The sequence below is a fragment of the Centruroides vittatus genome, unplaced genomic scaffold (genome assembly GCF_030686945.1).
Source record: "Centruroides vittatus isolate TY-2023 unplaced genomic scaffold, ASM3068694v2 scaffold_490, whole genome shotgun sequence".
Taxonomy (NCBI): domain Eukaryota; kingdom Metazoa; phylum Arthropoda; class Arachnida; order Scorpiones; family Buthidae; genus Centruroides; species Centruroides vittatus.
The window spans coordinates 248,878-270,920 of NW_027122711.1; the positions used below are offsets into that span (position 1 = coordinate 248,878).

At 30.4% G+C, this 22,043-nt stretch overlaps 2 protein-coding genes across 3 annotated transcripts in view; both read left to right on the plus strand.

The window, feature by feature from the left end:
* The window catches only part of LOC136989365 (sodium/potassium/calcium exchanger Nckx30C-like), a 60,322-nt gene that overhangs the window by 2,335 nt on the left and 35,944 nt on the right, over nucleotides 1–22,043 (plus strand). The window contains exons 2-5 of one of the 2 annotated variants that reach the window (XM_067287481.1): nucleotides 11,179–11,255; nucleotides 13,435–14,414; nucleotides 20,080–20,182; nucleotides 21,744–22,018. In XM_067287481.1, coding sequence (XP_067143582.1) covers nucleotides 13,647–14,414; nucleotides 20,080–20,182; nucleotides 21,744–22,018 — 1,146 coding nt within the window. In that variant the 5' untranslated portion in view covers nucleotides 11,179–11,255; nucleotides 13,435–13,646. Of the gene's footprint in view, nucleotides 1–11,178; nucleotides 11,256–12,643; nucleotides 12,720–13,434; nucleotides 14,415–20,079; nucleotides 20,183–21,743; nucleotides 22,019–22,043 lie in introns of those variants that run through there. The other variant, XM_067287482.1, reaches the window with a different exon arrangement.
* Nucleotides 4,651–6,302, plus strand: LOC136989375 (uncharacterized). Its single transcript, XM_067287496.1, has 3 exons — nucleotides 4,651–5,116; nucleotides 5,161–5,979; nucleotides 6,025–6,302. Exons 1-3 carry the CDS (start codon nucleotides 4,651–4,653, stop codon nucleotides 6,132–6,134), a joined length of 1,395 nt encoding a protein of 464 aa, XP_067143597.1. The 3' UTR covers nucleotides 6,135–6,302.

Here is a 22,043-nt window from a genome sequence, read left to right on the forward strand (position 1 = left end):
TAAGCTATAAATTTTGTATACATTTTCATTTGTAGATAAGCTTTCTAAATAGACTTTTAAACAATGAAAAAATTTAAATACATGTATTCTTATTTATTTACATTTAAAAAAAGTAAAAACTAAAATTATTAAAAATACATACTGAATTTCTATAATTTATGAATATTTTACCCTTTATATTCTTTGCTTGATATATCAAATGGGTTTCTTTTTTTAAAAGTAGGCCATTCTTTGACATGCTTAATCTAGATCACTGTAATAAAATGCATTTAAATAAACACATAAGAAATTTTAAACTAAACCAAAATAATCATTTATCTCTGCTGCTGCTGCTGCATTAAATTTTTTTCAACTAGAATACTAAATTATTAAAATTATAAACTTAATAGAGGAAATTATTTTGTGCGCATAATTCATTCTACCAACGGTGAACTGGGCGAAATAAGTTTAATTGTTGTTAGAGAGCAAACGAGTTCTCACATACATTCATGCTGCACAGAAAATTTTTTTCTCGATAAAATAAATTATACTCAAAGTAAAACATGTCAAGGACATCGAGTACTCGATAATTTTTTTGTACTTAATATAATGAATAATATTAGATAGATTACATTACATATATGTTCTTCAAAATCTAATATTATAAAAACAAAAATAGATAATGAATAAGACTTATAAACATATTACTACGGTGGCACTTTAATGAATATTTTATGTCAATTATAGATAATGAATAGAAAATTTGTTGTTGTTTGCCCCAGGATAAATCATTATCACATAATGTAATGAGGCATGTTAAATAATACATTTTTTTTTTTTGCATGCAAGAATATAAATGAGATAAGTCCATTACTAAAATAAAATATCTGCTGTAATGTTATTAACTTGTTTATTAATTAATTGCATTTTATTGAACCATTTATTTGCGTTAATAAATAAATTATTATAATGTATTTTTAAAATATTTTTGAACTCTTAATGGTAATTATGTGGTTATTTTTAAAATAGTTTATTATATTTTTAATTTTGTATTATCATCATTTCCAATTTAAATTTATAAATTTTTAATTGAATATTGTTAAAGAAAGAAAGAAAAGTATTCTTTTTTTAAATAAATTCTATTTTTAAATAAATATTATTTAAATTTGTTGTTTAAAGAAGGAATTTAGAAAATTATGAAACTTAGGTCAACAATCTTAATAAATAACAGAGAAGAATCTTACAAAAACTCATGTTTTTAGAAGAAAATTATTTGGTATTTATATATATATATAAGCATACATAACAGAGTTGTTTTTTATTCTCTTACAAAATAATTCAAAGAATTACTAGAAAGTTATTTTCATTCATCCCCAACAAAAAAAATAAAATAAAATGAAAGAAGAAATTTAAATGCTTTTCATTCTTTTATTTTTAATAAATTCTAGTACTGTTTTCATAATTAAATTTTAAGTCTTTTTTAATAATATTATTATAAGTAACAGTAATTTGTTTTCCAGATATAAAATCTAATGTGCATTTTTATTTAATTATGTTATGATTTTATTATTTTAATTTTTTACATGCAATACAATTAAGAAATTCCGATTGCTAATTAATAACACAGAATGAAGACACTTTTATCTTAAGGCGAAAACTAATTTTTTTTTTTATACTAGTGGGTTTATCTACACGATCGGCGATTTCAACGATAAAAAGTTTATCGGATAACCTATCTATAAAGCTAATTTTTGGAGAAAATTTCCATTGTTAAAACATATGTACACAATATTAGAAAACATATTATTACATACTTTTATTCATAAGATAATTATCTGTTATATCCAGGGTCCCTACGCACCTGAAAAGTCAGGGAAAATCAGGGAAAGTCAGGGATTTTCATTAGTTTCGGAAAAAGTCAGGGAATTTGTCTCCTTAGCTGCCTCGTTGATTTCGTTTGCTGAATATGGCTGACCAAGCGTAGCCATCTGCAGGTGGCAAGAAGTAATGCTGCAATCTTTAATAAGAAAATATACCAGAATCCGAAATGGCTTTTTCACCGTTCTGAAGCCATATAATTTTACAGTTGTGGATTAATAACAGGATAAACTACTATTATGTAATAGTTTTTAATTTTAATAATTCAGCGATTATAAAAAGATAAATTTGTTAATTAGAATAAAAATAACTAATTAAAATTAGTTTTTACAAACTTTTAAAACTCGAAATCGTAATTTATTAAAATATTCACTTCAAAATTGCTAAATAGATCGATAAAAATCGGTAATTTAATTGTTTTTCAGGTTAATATTACCTTAGGTAGCCAAGATGGCGGCTCGTCTCTGAAACAGTGGGAAACCTATGTACTAACCTAACCTAACGTATTCTAATAAATTACCATAATTATTGCCAACAAAAATATTAGAATAGGTTAGGTTAGGTTAGGTTAGTACATGCATCCCCACTGTTTCAGAGACGAGCCGCCATCTTGGCTACCTAAGGTAACATTAACCAATTTCTGCAACTTCGATACATAGTTTAATAATTAGTTTAACAGAAATGATGTTGGGTAACATAGCCACTGATTTTGGCAAATTTAGGGATCATACCTGTAATAGATATACTGTGTAGTTATAGTTTTGAAAATCAACTGGATCAGCGTTTCTCAACCGATAAAATTTGTGAAAAAAATTTTGCTCACCGGTGGTGTTTTAACAAAAAACTTTACTATATATTAAAGAATTACTACAGAAGTAAATTGTAAAATTATTATTATTATCATTTATTAAATTATCACTATTTTTTTCAATAAGAAAATTTTTAACGCAGAGCGGTAAAAATTCTCTGCGGACCGATCAAGAATCTCCACGGACCGGTGGTTGAGAAACAGTGAACTAGATAATCCAATAGTTTAACCAATGTTAACTTGCTTATAATTAATTATAAAGCTGGTAAATTTTTTAAAAAATTAATTAAATTAATCAAATGTATTTTAATTTTTTAGTGTCTTAGTGCGAAACAACACCACAACTGTTTTTATAATTATGTTGCAAAAGAACGAGATTTTTATAGTTACCATATTTTTTTTTTTTTGGTAACTCTTTCCGCCCTGTGGGCACTAAGAGGGCCTCTTATAGCAAGCCCATTATGGGTTTGGCCAGGCCCACAATGGGGCGGCCGGGTGGTGAGGGACGGGGACCGACGTATCCGGATGCACCACCCCCCGAAAAATTCCTGGGGATGTTTAGACCCGTCCGGATTCGATCCCGGGTCCCCCAGGGCGGCAGGCTGCGAACCTTGACCGCTCGGCCATCCGGCCACTATAGTTACCATTCTATGCGCTGAACTTCTATATTTTATTAATGTATAATTGTAATTTCGTTTGATTGTTTATTTCTGTATTTATTTTATTTAAATTCTATAACATTAGTTCGTTTAATTAAAATTTGCTATAAAAGTGAGAAAGATGTTTTGTGATATAATTTGCAATAATTATAAGAATTGTAATTAAGGGTTAAAATAAGAAAATTTTATGAAAAGATGAAATTTAATGCAAAATTAAATAAATAATAAATAAATAACTATTAAAAATAATTATTAAAACTCTGGCTTTACATCGAAACCGAAATCAAAATGGCGGCAACGGAACATTTGTTTTTTCTTTTAATGAGTTGCCAATTCAGCTAATTTAGTGGATTTATGAACAATTCAGCTAAAAAAAACAAACAATTCTAATGGAAACAGTATGTTTTGAGTATTTTTATTAAAAAATGTCTAGCTGTAAATTTGAATTTTGAGTTGGTTGGCAACACTACTTTTAGTTAATACATAGGCAGATGCGGATTGGATGTCGTTTGAATGTTGTACTTAGTATTGTGACAAAACAAGTCTTACACATTGCTATCTGATCTGGTTCATCTGTCTTTTAATAATATTGTTCGACGTTTGTGTTTTTCTACATTCTTAAATTATAATGGCGCGGAAACAAACAAGGTTTAATCCCCAATGGCTAGATCCAGCTATTCATCCAGAATTCAATTCCTGGTTAGGAACTGTAAAAGATGATGATACAAAAGCATTTTGCTGCATTTGTTGTAATGTTTTCTCGTTAAGTAATATGGGAAAGCGTGCATTAATATCCCATGCAAATAGTTCTAGTGATGTTGAAATAAAAAGATTGAAGTCGGAACAAACTTCGCTGGTAAGGTTTTTAACCCCAACAAATTCAAACTCTTCTAATAGTCAACAAAATGTGTGTGAAATGGTTTCTGTTGTGGAAGATAGATCTAAGATCATTAATGAACAGTCTCTCACCAAATCAACATTTCTTAGCAGCACATTGACACCTTTTGTGATAAAAGATGGTGTAATAAAAGCAGAGATAACTTGGGCATTGGCAGTTGTAAAGAAAAAGATGTCACTCAATTCATGCTCTGATATTAAAAACATTTTCAAAAAAATGTTCGCTGACAGTGCTATAGCTACACAATTTCAATTGGGTCCAGGTAAAGCTTCCTGTATAATAAATTATGGCCTAGCCCATTATTTCAGAGAACAATTGATTGATGCTGTTACAAGTTGTGATAATATTACTATCTCCTTTGACAAATCACTAAACAAAGTTGCTCAAAGAACTCAAATGGATCTTGTGATGAGAGTAAAGATAAGGTTATGACCAGATATTTAAATAGTGTCTTTCTGGATCATAGTACAGCAGGTGATCTTATCTCTGCATTTCTCGATGGCCTTTCAGATATTCATCTTGATCTAGCAAAAATTCTTCGTATCTGTATGGACGGACCAAATGTAAACATAAGTTTTCTGAATAAATTAGAAGATCACACGGAGACACAGAATGTTGGTAAATCATTTGTGAGAATGGGAACATGTGGTTTACATGTAGTCCATGGTGCTGTAAAAGCTGGTTTTAAAGTAGTAGATTGGAATTTGTTACCACTGCTACGGAATTTGTACTATTTGCTAAAAGACTCACCCACTCGGCGTGCTGAATACATTGCTATAAGTGGAAGCAGATTGTTTCCCAAAAAGTTTGGTTCAACAAGGTGGTTGGAGAATGGAGAGTGCTTAGAACGTGCAGCAGAAGTTATTAAATCTGTGAAGACATACATAAACAACAGTACAAAGTTGAAAGACAGCAAGGTGGCTACATTCTTGAGACAGGCACTCAATGGCCCTTTATTAAAGTTAAACTTTTATTTTTTCGGTCAATATGTACACAAAGTGAGAGCTTTCTCACCCGATTTCAGAGCAACAAACCTCTTGCACCTTATCTTTATAAAGCAGTTGTTCAATTATTAATGAATCTGATGAGAAAGTTTGTGAAAAATGACAGGGTCACCGACAAGCAGTTTCTAAAAATAGATTTAAATGCTAATGAAAACTTGGTACATCTTAAAAATTTGGATATTGGTTTTGGAGCAAAAAAGGTTTTAAAAGAATTGAAAGTAAGCGACAAAGATATTCTGTGTTTTCTAAGAGATTGTCAAAATGGGCTGAAAGTGATGACACACAAGATTATCGAGAAGGGACCTGTCAAGTACAAATGTGTGAAGGCTTTGAGCAGCTTAGACCCAGAAATTATTAAAATGCAATCAAATGTTGGAAAATTGTATTTCAATGTTTTACTGGAGATTCTACATGATACAAACAGGATTGATGAGAAATGTGCTGTCAAAGCAAAAGAACAGTATAATATACTCTGCAATAAAGTATCCATAAAACCCTATTCTACAAAGTTTGAGGACTTCATATCTGAAAGGAGTGATGATGATGGTCTGGACACATTTTATTGTGAAATTATGAAGGATGATAGGCAACTGCAAGATCTATGGTCTATTATCAAAATTTCTCTTTCTTTCTCACATGGGAATGCAAGTGTTGAGAGTGGTTTTTCGGTTAACAAATCACCGTCGAGTGAAAATCTTAAGGAAGAAAGTTTAGTTGCTCAACGCTTAGTTTACGATGGGATCCATTTTGCCGGTGGTATCGATCAAATAAATATAGACCAGAAAATGTCGTTAACAGTCAGAGGATCTAGACAGCGATATATTGCATCTCTGCAACGGAAAAAAAGATATTCAGAAGCAGCAGGCATCGAGGGCCGAAGAAAAAAGAAAACTTACACGACAACTTAAGGATTTAAAACAACACAAGAAAATGTTAAGAAAAGATCATGAAAAGGAAGAAAAAGAGATTGAAATGAAAATAAATACACTTGAGGAGAAAAAGCTAAAACTACATTAATAGTTCTTCTATTTTGTGAATTGTAATTAATTTTTTTATTTTCTAATTATCTGTATTTTGAAAAAAAAAGAGAATTAATACTAAGAAGTTTCTCTGTATTTTGATTGTCCATTTTGTAAAAATAAAAAGATTTTACAAAAAATTAGATACATTTGTTAGAGAAGCTATACTGTAAACTTACACCTATCCCTCTTTATTTCAAAATTGTGTAAAAATAGATTGTATATAATGTGGTTGACAAAAGAAAACTAATTCTTTTTTTACATGATCAATTTTTTTGAGGGAAAAAATGCTTTATTTGAAAATTTTTTAATTTAACTTTTTGTTAAAATTATGTTGCTGTTTAAAAAAAGTTACTCTTTTTGTTGAAAGATTGGTTTTAAAATTACGTGTTTCTAAGTCGAGAGTTCATTTTAAGCACAGTACAGTACTATTTGTACTGTATATCAAATACCGTTTGTTGATTTTATGCTATCTTGTATTTACTAGATTTACATACAAATAATAATGATAAGTAATGATAAGCAACAAATGAAACATGAGCTTTTTATTTTATTTTTTCATTACATTGAAGTTTTGGATTCTATCAAACATTTTTCTACAGGATATACCGGTATGTACTGTATTTTTTTTAATGTGGCAGTCTGTGAAACATATCAGCTGTGCAAAAAGAGGGGGATAGATATACTCAATGTTCACGGTAAATAAAATGCTGTTTCATTATGTCGATATTCCACACTGTAAGAAATGTGAGGGTCAGGGAATTCAAAACAAGAATTTGAGTAGGAACCCTGTACATGTAAATTAATTCTAGTACTCTGGTACAATTTCCGCATTTGTTTTATTCATATCAAACGTGAAATTGTGTTATTGTTTGAAAAAATGCTCAAAAATAAGGAATTGAATTTTAAAAAATTATTCATATTATCCATTTTTATCATAATCTGAATATTTCAAGAGATATGTCAACTTCAAGTAGAATAAAAAAAAAAGTTATCTATATATATATATATATAGCCGTACACGCAACGTTTCTAGAGAAAACTTCTATAATAATACCCGTGTTTCTATATTTCTATAGTAAAGAAGAGGATTGAAATATAAGAATAATTTAAAAATATTTTTAGAATTTAGTAAATGCAAAATTTGAGTAAATTTTAAATGTCAAAAAAAGGAAAAAAATTCTTAGAACGACACACGAATAAATTCTGGCATGGTTTATTGTCATTTATCATTTTGTCTAATTAAGGTTTTTATTTCATTAATATATGAATGATAGTTTTTAAGAATTAAAATTTAATTTATTAGACTTTATCTGATCTTTGTTATCGTAATAAATCAGAAGGAAGAAATTCATAAATTATGATTTGTAAAATATGTAAAATTCTAAAGGAAGTATAGTCGCACGACGTCCGATAACTGCAAATAATAGTAAATTACTGTTACCGATTTTTACATTTTCGCTAATGTTTACACTGAATATCAAAGAAAAAATTTAATAAAATATTCACGAAGGGAAATTCGAATATGAATCAAGAAATATAACCTCATTACGATTAGAACTTCATTTATTTTTTTTTTTATTCTAGGATTATATAAGGTATCTGTTATTAAAATATTTTCTAAGAAATATGAATAATGCCCTTTGAAAATTAAGAAAAATTATGACTGAAATAATATAAATCATTATAGTTTATATTGAAAAATAACTTACAAAAACAGTGTTTATTTTCTTGAGTATAAAAAAAATTTTTTTTTAAATATATCACAGAAGAATATTTGAAAATAAAATTGTCGATAAACTTCTATCAATTCATTGGTCCCTGTGATATCTTATAAATAAGATAGCTAAAGAAAGTCACAGAAGAAAAGTTTCAAAGACATTTCAAGATTCTTGATATCACTATAGAAAAAAGACAGCAGTGTTACAGATTTTGAAAAGATAGAGTTATATTTGAAGAATCTTAGAAATTCAAGAATTAAAAATGTTAATAATGGTTGTAAAAAACATGGTTTAAATAAAAATGTTAATAATGAATGAAGGTTAAAAAAGTTATAAGAAATATAAATTTAGCAGTAAAAAAAAAACAAAGAACACGGCATAATGAAGCTGAAGAAGTTAGAAGGATTTCCACACAAACCTTAGAGTGAATTAGTACATAAAGTTTCTTCATCACCGAAACAAATAGTCATTTGTTTATATCTGACTTTATGGCATTCTTCCAACTCCAGAAATATCTGATTTTCTTTTATATTCCTCACCTAACCGAATTCAATTGCACTTTCAAAAAAGTAGGAAAGAAGAAAAATTTATATTCGGTCATTGGTTCTTAACTTTTATAACTTTATATATCTTTTTTATTATTATTATTATTATTATTTTATTTAAATTTTAAGATTATGCCGGTCCAAAAATAGAAAATAAAAATAATATAAAGGAAGGGGGAAAAAAACAAATATTGCAAATTTATAAATATTTTATATTTAGAATAGAAAAATGAAACACTAAAAGTTGAAGTAGCAATGCTTTACAGCGAAAATTACTAAATCAATTTTTAACATCAGTGTTGTTGACATGGTTATTTAGAAGTCCACACGACATTGTCGATAGAGTCGAAGTGTATATCGAACTAAAATAGCACGCTAAATCTGTTACCTGGATACTGGCAACAAACACTCATACAAAAATATTTAAAGTATATTATCACAATTATTGCTAATGAGTTTGTCGTGTTTTTTAAAAAATTATGAATAAAAACACAAACATATTTTATGATCATAATACTTTAGGTCACCATATTAACAGGAGTATTGTAGATATTGTTATTTAAGGATATTCTTTCAGGGATATTGTATTAATTTTACTTAGAAATTGTCAAAAAGGGAAAATTTGAAGGTGGTAGAGAATATTTATTATTAATTAAATTTAAATTGTTTTTTTTTTTTTTTTTAATGTAAATTTGAAATTCTGTAACTGAAATTTAATAATTTTCTTAGTGATCAAAATTCCTTCATTTCGCACTTATTTTAAATCAACGGAAAATCCAGCATTTAGGAATAATTTAGGAAATTTTCTTATAAGAAATTTATTTGTATTAATTTGTAAACAAGATATTTCTCATCTAATAATTATAGATTTTTAAATAATTCATTAGGGCAGCAATTCTTAATCTTTTTCATTTAAGTACCACTACATTAGGGAATGTTTAACTAACTTAACAACAAGATTTTTTTTCTAAAATTTAATTTCCTATTTATATTTTCATAAAAACAAATCGTAGTGAACATTCCCTCAATTCGTAGGAAAATCCTAGGTTAATGTTACCTATGGTTCCAAAATGGCGGCTCGTCTCTGATTCAAGGAAACAGAAGAAAGAAAACAGTGGGGATGCACGTTCTAACCTAACCTATTGTAATAATTTGGTTGGTAGGTTAGGTTAGAATGTTTTCTTTCTTCTGTTTCTTTGAATCAGAGACGAGCCGCCATTTTGGAACCATAGGTAACATTAACCAAATCCTATAATTTAGGGAATTTTTTTTTTTTAAGAGAATTTCCGCTTTATCTAAGAAATTTATTTACATCAATTTATAAACAAGATAGTTTCTCTGGTCTAACGCAATCAAATGTCAAAAATCTTTATTGAGATTTCTAAGAAACAGAAGGAAAAAATAAACATATTTTTTGAAAAATATGTATAATTTGGAAAAATTCCAAAGAAGTATCTCAAGTGAGTATATTTCCCCGATTTTTCTAAGAGTCAAAGATTACAAGAGGGAAAGAAAAATCAGAGCAACTTACCTATTCTCTGCAAAGAATTGCCCCCTATTTAAAGGTGGATAGAAAGGAAATATTGGCAAACCGATTTGTGATGTTTTTATCGAATGAAGCAATTATTGGGGAAGTAAAGTGTAATTTTTTGTTATTCTGGAGTTATTGAAATTTCGATCGAGTAGAGTCGAATAGGAATAATTTTTTTTTTCCATAAAGAACTTATTCTATTACAGCAATATAAGTTAATTAACATAATTCATTTTTATATTATTTATTTTGGAAAATATATTTCTGCCATTTGCCTTTTTAAATTATTAAATAAGAGAAACTGTTGGTTTAATTTTATCTAAGCGAATATGCTAATGAGTATATAAACGTTGGAAGTATGCCAAATTGAAGAGAGATGGCTGGCAATGACAGGTCATGATTCAGTAGCATCACAGTCATACATACACTACCGACAGCTATAATAATCCCTAATGGTTGGAATTAGTTATTGCGCTTTTCTTTATCCTGACTGTGAAGTCCCCCAACGATAAATCCTAAAGTTTTCCCTCCATCTAAATCCCTTCAAAAAAGGGGGGGATAATAGGGATTAGGGATAATTCTAAGAAATCAAAGTTGAAGCGCCCGTGTTTTTGATATCAACATACTTAAACTGAAACTTGTAATCTTGTAAATTAATTTTTTACGTTATATTTAAATATGTATAATTATATTTTAAGGAAATAAAACAGGAGAATTTTAAATACGTTATTCGTTAAAGGAATTTTAACACAGGAAAAATTACAGCTTGGAAGCTAATTTATGGATTTTTTTTTTTAAAGGAAATTTCGCTAAATTTAGGGAATTATACTGTTTTTTTTTTTCTTCTTCTTCTTTTTCTTCTTCTTACGTAAAAGCGAATTTCCCTATGAAATCCCGGAATTTAAATTTCGAAATTAGCATTTTTTTATTGTAAAATATCGGAAGGAAATTTAAACTTTTTAAAGTCACGATTCCGTAATTTGTAGGAAAATAACACGGGAAAAAAAACTTTCGTTGTAAAGGAAATATGTTCATTTTAAAGGATGAAAAAAAAAATGGCGGAAATTTAAAAATAAATGAAAATCCATACTAATGACTATTAAACATATACTCTTTTTTTTTTAAATATGTTTCAGTAACCACAGAAGCAATAAGAAAAAACGCCCATGTTTAGGTGAAAACAAAACAGTGGAAAACAGGAAAAGCAAAAAAGGTCTGTATAAATAAGCTTCTAAATAATAAAATCGGTAGAAGTAAACATTCGATCGAACAAGGAAAAGTACACCCAGATCGCGTTAGAAGAATTGTCTCCACTAGATCAGTACAGACATGGGTGGAGTCCCTTTATTCATCTCTTTCTCAATCTTTCTTCGCTCATGACGTCAAGTTAAGAATATATATATATAGTATATAAATACACGCACTGTACTCGAAGGAGTATAAAATTATAACGGTTTACAAGAAACACCTTTTTCTGATCTACTTAGTAACTTCCTTTTCCAATATAGTATAGGGCACGTTATTGAAAAGTTTCGACCCGTTGGCGTGACGTTATTCCTTTTCTCGATCGTTCATCACCGGCGAGGTCGACTGTACTTCAAAAGTACGATCGATGCTTTATTAATGTGTACAGGTCCGGTCCCGCTACTGTGAAAACCGTGTATAAGTTCCTCCTATTTCTCTCAACGGGGGCATTCAGCGGTTGTAGATCGGTACTGGGTGGAGATTTCAGTAGAAAGATGAATCACTCTCTAATGATTCATCATCTGGTGATGCTGTTGGGAATTTTGGTGGTTTGAATAAAACAAAATATGAATTTTTTATCTTCTTCTTCTTCTAAAAATGTAATAAAGGGTGTTTGCGTGAAGTTCCGTTAAGCGAATTCTGTATTGCAATACATTTGGGAGTTGATTGTTGGGTTTTTTTTTCCGTTTAAAACTACTCTCCGGGGAAAGTCGATGATTATGAAGTAAAACAAACTTAAATATTCATTAATTTCTTGTTTTTCCGAGTCTACTAAGCGTAGAATATGTCAAGGATCATTCCGGAGGAGGTTTATGGTAGAAAGGATTCTTGGCAAGTACCAAACAATTTTTGATACGATTCCAAATATATTTTTTTAATACACATTTTGGCTTTTGTAATTTTGATAAAGATTTCTAAGCTGTGGTAAGAAATTCGAGTATAGAATCGTAGATAAAAAGTTTTTACGGCATCTTACGTTTGCAATTGGGAATTGTACAGATTCTACAAAGCAGGGGTGACCTCGAAGACTATGTAGGCGTCCTCGTTCGTTTATCAGATTTTCTGTCAATGTTATCTGATGATGGCGACAATTAAGTGTAGATTCTATGCTACGAGATAATAATAATATAACCAAATAGATATCATTTATTCAAAACCGTTGTCGACGATAAACAGACTTGTATGGGCCTTAATAACGGCAAACATCGATCGAAACAGATAAACAATGGTAATATCGATCATATGGGATCTGCCAAAATCCAAAAGTAAAATCAAAATCTTCTAAACAGTCGGGAGAAGTTTAAAGAACGATCGAATGGGTAAAGGGGGGGTTGGATCTCGCCTTCCCTCCTCACCACCATTGGACGAATCGATTTGGTGCACCACATCTGACGCCAAAGCGCAGAACTGCTCTTTCACAAGGAGAAGATCGGTAAGTTCCTCCTCATTTCTAAATGTGAAAGTCAAAAACAAGATATTCTATTTAAAAAATATATAAATATGTATATGTATATATTCCGCTTCACTCGATATATATATATATATATATTTATTTATATCCACAATTGGAGCCCTTTGATTTTTCTCCTACTCAAAGTTTTAATAGATTTTTGTTTTCATCTTTGGAGATTTTAATCTTTTACTATGGAGGCTTTTCGTAATATATCGATTCTCTGCTCTTTTCCAGTTAGTTGATATCTATTTTTTATTGTTATTTTGATATATTTTTTTCTTCCTTCAGTTGGCACATTTATTAAACAGGGAAAATTGTATTTAAAAAAAATGATTCCCCACGTTTAAACTAATTTTCGTTTTAATGTTTGTTTGTCTAATCGGATTATCATCATCATTGTAAGGAGTTGACCTTTGATATTTTTGTTTTCCAAGTGAATAAGTGTTTGTTTGCGTTTTGATAGGTGATTCAGCTATTAAGAGATTTCTTATAGTTTCTTGGCTCGTACAACAATTTATCTGATGTTATTTCCCACATTAACTTACTTTTTAGTTTACTGGTAAAGAGATTTCGTTTATTATCTTAACTGATAGAAGAATTTAGATTTTTTTAATGATTTTTTAAAAAGGAAAATAATATAGTCGTGTATAAAGGTGAAGATGATAATCATTTTCTTTCTCGTTTTCTCTTGCAGCTTGAGCACCACATTCAAGATTAATCACTGCTTAGAACATGCTTCAGCGTAGAGTACAGTTCACGTTTGTCTCTCCACACTTAACCTCATCCCGGACTGGGGTATCCACAAAATTAACTCGTACAACGTGACCAAAGAAGTGAAAGCACCATAAATTGAAGACAATCTTCGCACTGTAGAAGAAAAAATAATAATAATTTAAGTAAAGCAAGATGAGTTCCACTCGACGTTATCGTAAGAGATGGAGAAACCCAGTTTTAGTATTTGTTTCGGGACTATTTGTTGTGGTCTTATTTTCTTACATTCAACCAACGAGAGACAGGAAACCAATGACGGATAACAGTGCAATTATGAGGAAGTTACTACACCAAGAAGATGATACGAACGATACTAAACAGGCACAGTTCCCAGAAGATTTATTTACCCTCGAAGAACGAAAACATGGTGCAATAATTTTGCACGTTTTAGGTTTAGCTTACATGTTCGTGGCACTGGCCGTTGTCTGCGATGAATTCTTCATCCCAGCACTGGACGTTATAACAGAAAGTTTGGCCATCTCCGAAGATGTGGCCGGTGCTACGTTTATGGCCGCGGGAGGAAGTGCTCCAGAACTTTTCACCAGCGTTATTGGAGTGTTTATATCGTACAACGATGTGGGAATTGGCACTATAGTCGGATCAGCTGTTTTCAATCTGCTCTTCGTCATCTCTATGTGTGCTATCTTCAGCAAGACCGTCCTGCAACTTACCTGGTGGCCCCTGTTCCGAGACGTCTCATTCTACTCCATCATTCTCATTATATTAATGGTTTGCTTCAAAGATAGTGTCATTCATTGGTACGAAGCAACCGTACTGTTATCGTGTTATGTAATATACGTTACTTTTATGAAATTTAATTCACGAGTAGAGATGATGGTGAAGAAATTATTGAATAGGAACAGGGTGACCAGAGTTGGCAGCACGGATCAGCTGATGCCCAGTGTGAGTATGAATTTTCTTATTACTTTTCGCACTATACTTTTTATGTTTCTTTTTCATTTAAGTTTTAACATACATTCATCTAGTAACAAGCTTTAGTTTTTAATTTGCATATCGCTTCATTTCACATAGGGAATTCCATATAAGAAGCTTCATTCTATGATTCAATTGTCCTTTCTTAACTTTCAATTTATTCACATGCTTCAGTTTCTCCCAATCCTTTTCACGATTTATAGAATTCGGAGCGGTTCAATTATTTGCATTTACAAGAACTGAAACGTAACTTATCGTTCCCCATAAACCATAAATTAAGCTAATCTCGTTTGCAAGATATTTGCTTTAATTATTGATCCGCGCGGTAAGAATTAAACCATTTATGGATACAGATCCGGTTTTCAAATCTAATTTATGACTCTGGCCGTAAGGTGAATAAGATACCGCTTCTCCAAATGATCGGCTACGTCATATCTTATGGTTAAGTCTTTCTTATCTTTTTTGTTTCTTAAAAGCATCTTTCATTTTCCTGTGCAATACATGTTACTATCGCTCCTAAAGTAAACACGCATTTACTTTCTCCGCTAAGTAAATATCCATTATACTACAACGAATAGTGCATTATCCATATAAAATCAACAGATTATTTTATACGTATTCTGTAGAATAATATCAAATTTCATTTCGATATCTTTAATTTTACCTTGTGTTGTACAAACATTAAATACCTTAAAGAGGAAGAAAATTTGGATTCCTTACACTTTCAGTTTACTGTAATATTACACTTGTTAAACTATCCATCTTTAATCGAATTTTTTTTTTTTATTTACTCTTATCTAGAGAAAATATTCCAGCTCTTATGTCAAAAATATCATATTATATTCATATTATCCGCCTCTTCTCTATTATTATTTTAAAAATGAACGTTATAATTTACTAAAACTGTACTTTATACGTGTATCCAATGCTGTATTGAACATTATTATGTCTTAATATAATGTAGTACTTCTGACTTTAATGAAGACTATTGACCACTTTGTTAATATTTTAAATGAATTGATTGATATTACTATTTTATCCAAACATTTTCAACTCAGCACGATTATATTCTGCACTTTTATTTATATTTTTTTTTATCAATTAAATATTACTCTTATTATATAAATACACACGTATTTTCTAATATCATCTTTTGAAAATATGTTTATCTGTTTAATTATCCTCTCTAGATAATAACCATCTTTATTTTCTTTCATCTAGATATTATCCTTTCTGCTAGAATGAATTGTGTAACTCTCTAGTGTAAACTCCCCTCTCCTTCATGTAGTTAAGTCATTATTTGTTCTGCTAAACAAATTTTATTTCATTTTCTTTATAACTTAGTGTATCATTTTATTTAGTTAAATTACATATCCTGTAGTCTTCATTTAATCTAATTAAATAACTCATTCTCTAGCATCTATAAACAAAAATGCATTAGCCGTCCCTTATCCTTCCCTGTATCTATCCTATCTTCTAAATGCACCACCCTTCCTACTAGTGCAGAAAAAAGGAAGAAAAAATTATTACAGGATTAGCACATTATCCTTAAAGAAGCGGCATCAATTATCCTCATTTCCCCCGCTTCTAGAGCCAAAAAAAAAACCTATCACCTACGTGCACCCCTTCATCCCTAGAGCAGTGTAATGGCTTCTGTTGGAGGTTTTATTTCCTCGATGACAGAACAGTAAAAGATCAAATCAAACCAGTTTCTATCACGTCATTGAATGCAGAGAACGTAGAAATTATGTTTTCCGACTCCACCCACAATTCTCACGTACAGGTAGCATATCATTACTTCATTTAAATCATCTGGGCCCGATACATATCACGTGTTAGGGTCTCGTAGATCGAAAGAATCGATTAGCGACCTTGACGAGTGTGTGTGTGTCACGAGTGCATAAATGTCTATTTCTTGAATAATGCTTTGGCATATTTAGAAAAAGTAACGACAAGAACGTAGAAAACACGAAAATTAAAAGAAAGAAAGAAGAATCTTATCGATAAATACGACACTTTTTTTGAAATGTGTAATACTATAGCTTGGTAAACCTATAGAAACAGGCTTACGTTACATATTTTTTGATGAATGTTCGATCGACTAGCGAATTTTGTATTGAAAGTTAAGAACATTTATATATATATATATATATAAATCGATTTGAATTTGCAAGAAAAATCGTGTCATGTGGCAAAGTTTCTCACAATGCATCCATCCGTGCATAATACGCAACTATGACGAATTCCAACGAGAATGAAGTTTTTAAATATTTTATTCGTTCCTAAATGAATTTTATTTAATTAAATTGGCTTATTAAGCTTTTTATACGTTGGCCAACACTTATTAAATTCGTATAAATTAGGTGTTAACGTTAATATTTAATCTTTCTTCAACGCCATTACAGGAGAGAGAGAGAGAGAGAGAGAAATTCTCTTAAAGTAATATAAATATTCTGCTAGTAAAATGCGAACGGTTTTGATTGAATTGTGAGTATTTTATTAGGTTAGTTACTTGTAAACTTTGCCTGTATAAAGGTAAGAATTATATAATATGATCGAAGATCGATCGTGTCTGCAAAAGAAACTTCTTTTTTCCCATCTTCTTTATCAGTTTGAAAATCGGAGAAAATTACAGAAATGTTCGAACGGGATCGATCTATTTATATATTATTTATCTAGATAATTTTATATATTAGGGAATGTCCTTAAGTTAAATGAAAAAAGGGGGGGTTTAATAGAGAAGCGAAGTCAATTGCCATTGATTTCCGTATCGATCTCGAAGTGTGTGCAGTTCAAAACAAGGTGACCTTTCTTCGTTTGTGCGATCAATTTAACGTTTTTCCTTATCCTTAATTCAATCCTAAACTTCGCCATTCTTGTATTTTGTATGCGGAGTTGAAGTTTCTTGTAAAACTAAGGCAGAAGACGTGTATTTATAACTAGAATTTCCTTAGAAGTGTATTCGACTCCGCCCAATGCCATGGATCTACTTATCTAGGGAAGATGGCGATCAATCTTCTTATCGAATGAATACACTCGTGTAAAATTGATGGAGCATTCGTGTTGCTTTGTTCCCTTTTTACTCTTATGTTCGAACACGATAAAGTTTTCAACGACTCCCATTAGAATATTATATGCATTGGGATTTGGGTTAGTGGGCTCTTATCTGTAGTAATACGCTTCTTTCTGTCCTGCCAATTTAACTTATGACGACACAACGGCCTATAATTTGATACGGTTCGAGTTTTGTAAAGGGGAGGAAAAAGAAGAATATTTCACGTTTTTCTCCTCCCCAAAAGTGGAAGAAGAAATAGGTTTTGTGAAGCGAAGTTAGAGAGGTGCTGTACTTGTATATGGTTGAAAGGAGTCTTTTAAAAAAAAACGAGGAAAATGGGGAATTTTAAGAAAACAAAAATACGTTTAAAGAAAAGGGCGAATTTTATTTGAAGTAAAGACATTTAGAGGAATGGAGACTCTTCAGAAAGGAGATTTGAGCAAAGTGAAGAATATTCAAAGAAATAATTTATAAAACAAGATTTTTTTCAAGAAAAAATAAAGTTCCTTATAGAATTTCTTACTGAAATGGTGAATTTTTACAGGAAAAATGTTTAAAAATTACCAATAAAGTGAAAAATTTTTAAAACGGAAGATAACAATAGAAAATAAAATAAATACATTAAAAACTTACCTTTTTTTCTCTCTCTCTTCAAGTCTACGTCTAAGAAAAAATTAAACAAATATCTTTTCTTACTCATAGAAAATTTTTAATCAATTTTTAAATGAAAATAAAATAATTTAATTCATTTATTTAATCCGAATAGAAAGAGAATAGTTTTAAAAAATGTAAATAGAATACGTTTTAAAATTAATTTTAAAAAATAATAATAAAAAAAATTCTTTTGTTAAAAAGAAATATAAACATTTTACAACGTTGGCGAATGCATTTTACTATTTTACAAAGCAAAAATAAAGACAGTTAGGAGTAATAAAGCTTAGTAAATACACGAGTTGATGTTATTAAATTACTTTACGACGATTTATTCTCGATTTTTTTGAAAAATTTCAAAGAGAAACAAGATAACATTTCGATTAATTGGAAGTTTTCATTGCGCTTTCTGTCTTCTCATCAGAGTGTAACGACTTAATCGTTTTCTTTCTCTAGCAAAAGAGCAGTTTGGAGTTTGTTAAAGGCGAACTCATCCATGAAATATTCATTAACCCCTCGGTGAGTTATAATTTACGATCTTTAACAATATCGGGACTTAAATAATTAATTAATACGTAAGTATATTTTTATGTTGGTGGAGGATAAGAGCATCTAGAGACTTACTCATTCTTTTGTAATCGACGGCTGTTCTTTCATAAGAAGAGGTGATACTTTATTGATTATTTCACATCGATCGCTCATTTTTTGACCCGATATTATGTTAACGCTTATGTCTACTTTATATAACTGCAGTCGGAAATGCATTTTCGCTTTCACCTGTCCCGCATCTGAAGCTAATCTCGACGTTGCTGATAATGGAACGTTGCACTCTATGCAGTTTCCGATGCCAAATGTTGACTCAACGAACTTTTAAAAAATATGTTTTATATGCCGAAAATTGTTATCTAATGTATAAATTAACTTTTAGAATATATATATATTTTTTTCTGTATTTTCCGGGAATAAAACTGATAATTGTTAACATCTCTCTGGCTCTCTCGCAACAGATATCAATTTATCTCGTTGATTTTTCACTTTTTGTTTTCTACAACGTTTATCACTTTTTCACGAATATCAAGATAAATTCCATTAAGTGAACGTCTTATCCCCCCCTTTCTGTTTCCTTTTGGGCAATTTTCCAAGAGGAAAAAAATCGATTTTCTTCTCTGTATTGTCCAAAATGGAGTATGCCAAGATTTTGATCCATCATCATAATTATAGTTCTTGGCACGAATAATGGAAGATGGTTCGATTTTGGGCGGGTTTGGATGATAAAAATGGGCCCGTCCGAACTCCAAAATGTTCGAATTTTTTTTTTTTTTTTTTTTTTATATACTTTAATAATTTCTTCTGGAGTTTACGACCGAACATGCTAAAATTGTTCTCGTTTTATTCTGTGCTTTGAATTAAAAATTGCGATCTATTAGATTAGATTAAAGCTCGTTTTAATCTACATTTTTTTGGCATTAGGGCGTGTGGGTTTGATTATTATTAATGCTTCGAATTGAACTTTAGAGAAAGCCCAGTTTTCTCATCCTTCTCTTTCGATGGGTTCTAGTCGGAAAAGTATATAAATTAAATAATTAAGATATTTCTCCGTATCGTTTCAGTTCATTACTGTTTGATTTCGTTAACTCCATCAATAAAATTTCGAGTTCTTTAATCGCATCGCCATAAAGTTCCTAATCAATCGAGACATTTCATTCGCCAGCTTTAATTTCGGGAGCACTGAACTATAGGCAATTGGTGCTGATACAATTAGTAACTTCACTTTCATCCGACTCTGATTGATGATGGTATTTGGAGGGTTACTTTATATATATTTTTTAAAAAAAACAAAAGACATTTATACTTAATTTTTTTGGGGAAGGGATTTTTGTGTTATGGCTTAAATCATTGCAGTACATGGTCGATGTTTCTTCTTTCTAGATGATGAAGAGACGTATGAGTACTCCACTTCTGCACGGTGGCAGCAAATTCCGTCACGGATTGCTCCAACTGATGATACATTCCATTGATCCACTTCACGAAGGTACGATTTTTAAAATAAAGGATAATAAATTCCATTTTTTTTAAACTTTCTTCCACATTTTTTTATACTCAGAAATGTATAGGTTTCTCTGTTATGATGCATGTTGCTTGATGGAATTTTTCTCTTTGCCAAATTTTGTTCTTTGCATGTTCTCAGTTATTGTCTTATGTATACGTGTCTTCATTCTATTAAAAAAAGCGACGTTTTTTTGCATGGTTATGGAGATCTATACGTAAATTAACGTATAGAATAATCGTTTTTTTTTATACTTTGTCGCTTTTCTGTCTTGAATTGTTGTGTTTCTACTCTAAAATATTTTTCAATACAATAAAAAAAATCTAATTTCTGTACAGATATATTGTGTATTATCGTGTCTTGTTTGCACGACAAGTTGCATGTAAACTAATTTTAAAATATTTTCTAAATGGGTAGAAAGTATTGAGTAATCGTGATTAAAGATTGGTTTCTATGGGATTTTTTTTTATTTTAAAAATGGTTTTATTTTGTGAGTTTTCGAACTGTAAGACTGCTTTTTGTCGGTTTTTTTTACGATAGAAAGGCTGTTTACTTAAGTTGCATGGCAGCTGTAACATTACTGTTTCGGGTTTTATTGTAAAAATAAAAAGATAACCCATTAATTTAAAAAAATGGGTCACTTTCGAATGTGATATTAAAAAATATATATATATTGTTTTTTAATGAAAACATTTGTTCTACATATTCTTTTTAACCTATAAATCTTTATATACGTTAAATAACCTTAATTAACATTTAGGTAACAAGGTTTAGTTTAAAATATAGGCCTATATATAAAAAAAGAATGAAGTATTATAGCGTGCGGAACTTCCGCTTCTTATTAACTTTGCGTGACGATTCTTTTGCCAAAGCAATACATGACGCAACCATGTTGATTCAGGTCGATAATTATTAGCTACAGCAATTATAATATCTTAATGTTTGAATAATAGAAGTCTCGTGGGTAAACTAAAATAGAATTCGTTCATTTGTAACATCAAGAGGGTAGGAGGACTGCTTTGTGTGTGTGTAACTTGTCGTATGCTGTTGACTTGACAAACATCGTATTGCTAGTGCAAATACGCCGGTGCTTTTCAATAATAGATTCTCAAAGTATGTGGAAAAGATACGATGTTTATATCTATCAAATTGTTTATCCAAAATTGGAAAAAACCACTCTTTTACAATACATTAAGATACATCGAATATGCGCTATTTTAACACACGATCCTCACCAGAAAATCTGATATTTTTTTAAGCGAAATATTTTTATAATGTACCGCATTTAAAAATTTAAAATAAAATAATGGAATTTTCAGACGTTTCAAGCACGCCAAGACGAAATATGATACTACACAATGCTTTTGGCCTATCAAAAGAAGAATATTAAAACGGCAAAATTGACTTCAAAAGTAATTTCGCATTTAGTTAAAGCTTATAGAAAAATTGTGAGCAAAATCAAGAACATTAGCTTTGTATCACTGCGCTCCTTTACCAATGCGATCGTTATGATTATTGATGATGCAGAAGAAACTTTTTCTATTAGGTAAATTAGACGACAAAGCTTCACAACTGCACGCAATAGCCTCTCTTCGGGTACTTCTGGATGCAACGAAGAGCAATGGCGGATTGCCGAGCGGAAATGTCTCTCCAACAACCGGCTATCCTTCTTCTTCGGGAGATCTAAAGCCTCCTAATTCTACAATGGTTGAGATAACGTGCGACCGGCAAAGCCACGTGCCCTCCGCAGATACCTGCATTACCAGTATGTCCGGATGTGAAGAGGACATTGCGCGCACAGAGGCCATCAACAATTTACAGGTGATTTCCTTTAATACTTATTAAA

Coding starts and splice junctions, on each gene's coding strand:
- LOC136989375 (XM_067287496.1), top strand. CDS start 4,651: ATGACCAGATATTTAAATAGTGTCTTTCTGGATCATAGTACAGCAGGT. Junction 5,117..5,160: donor GAAGACATACATAAACAACA/GTACAAAGTTGA, acceptor TTCTTGAGACAG/GCACTCAATGGCCCTTTATT. Junction 5,980..6,024: donor CGATGGGATCCATTTTGCCG/GTGGTATCGATC, acceptor TGTCGTTAACAG/TCAGAGGATCTAGACAGCGA.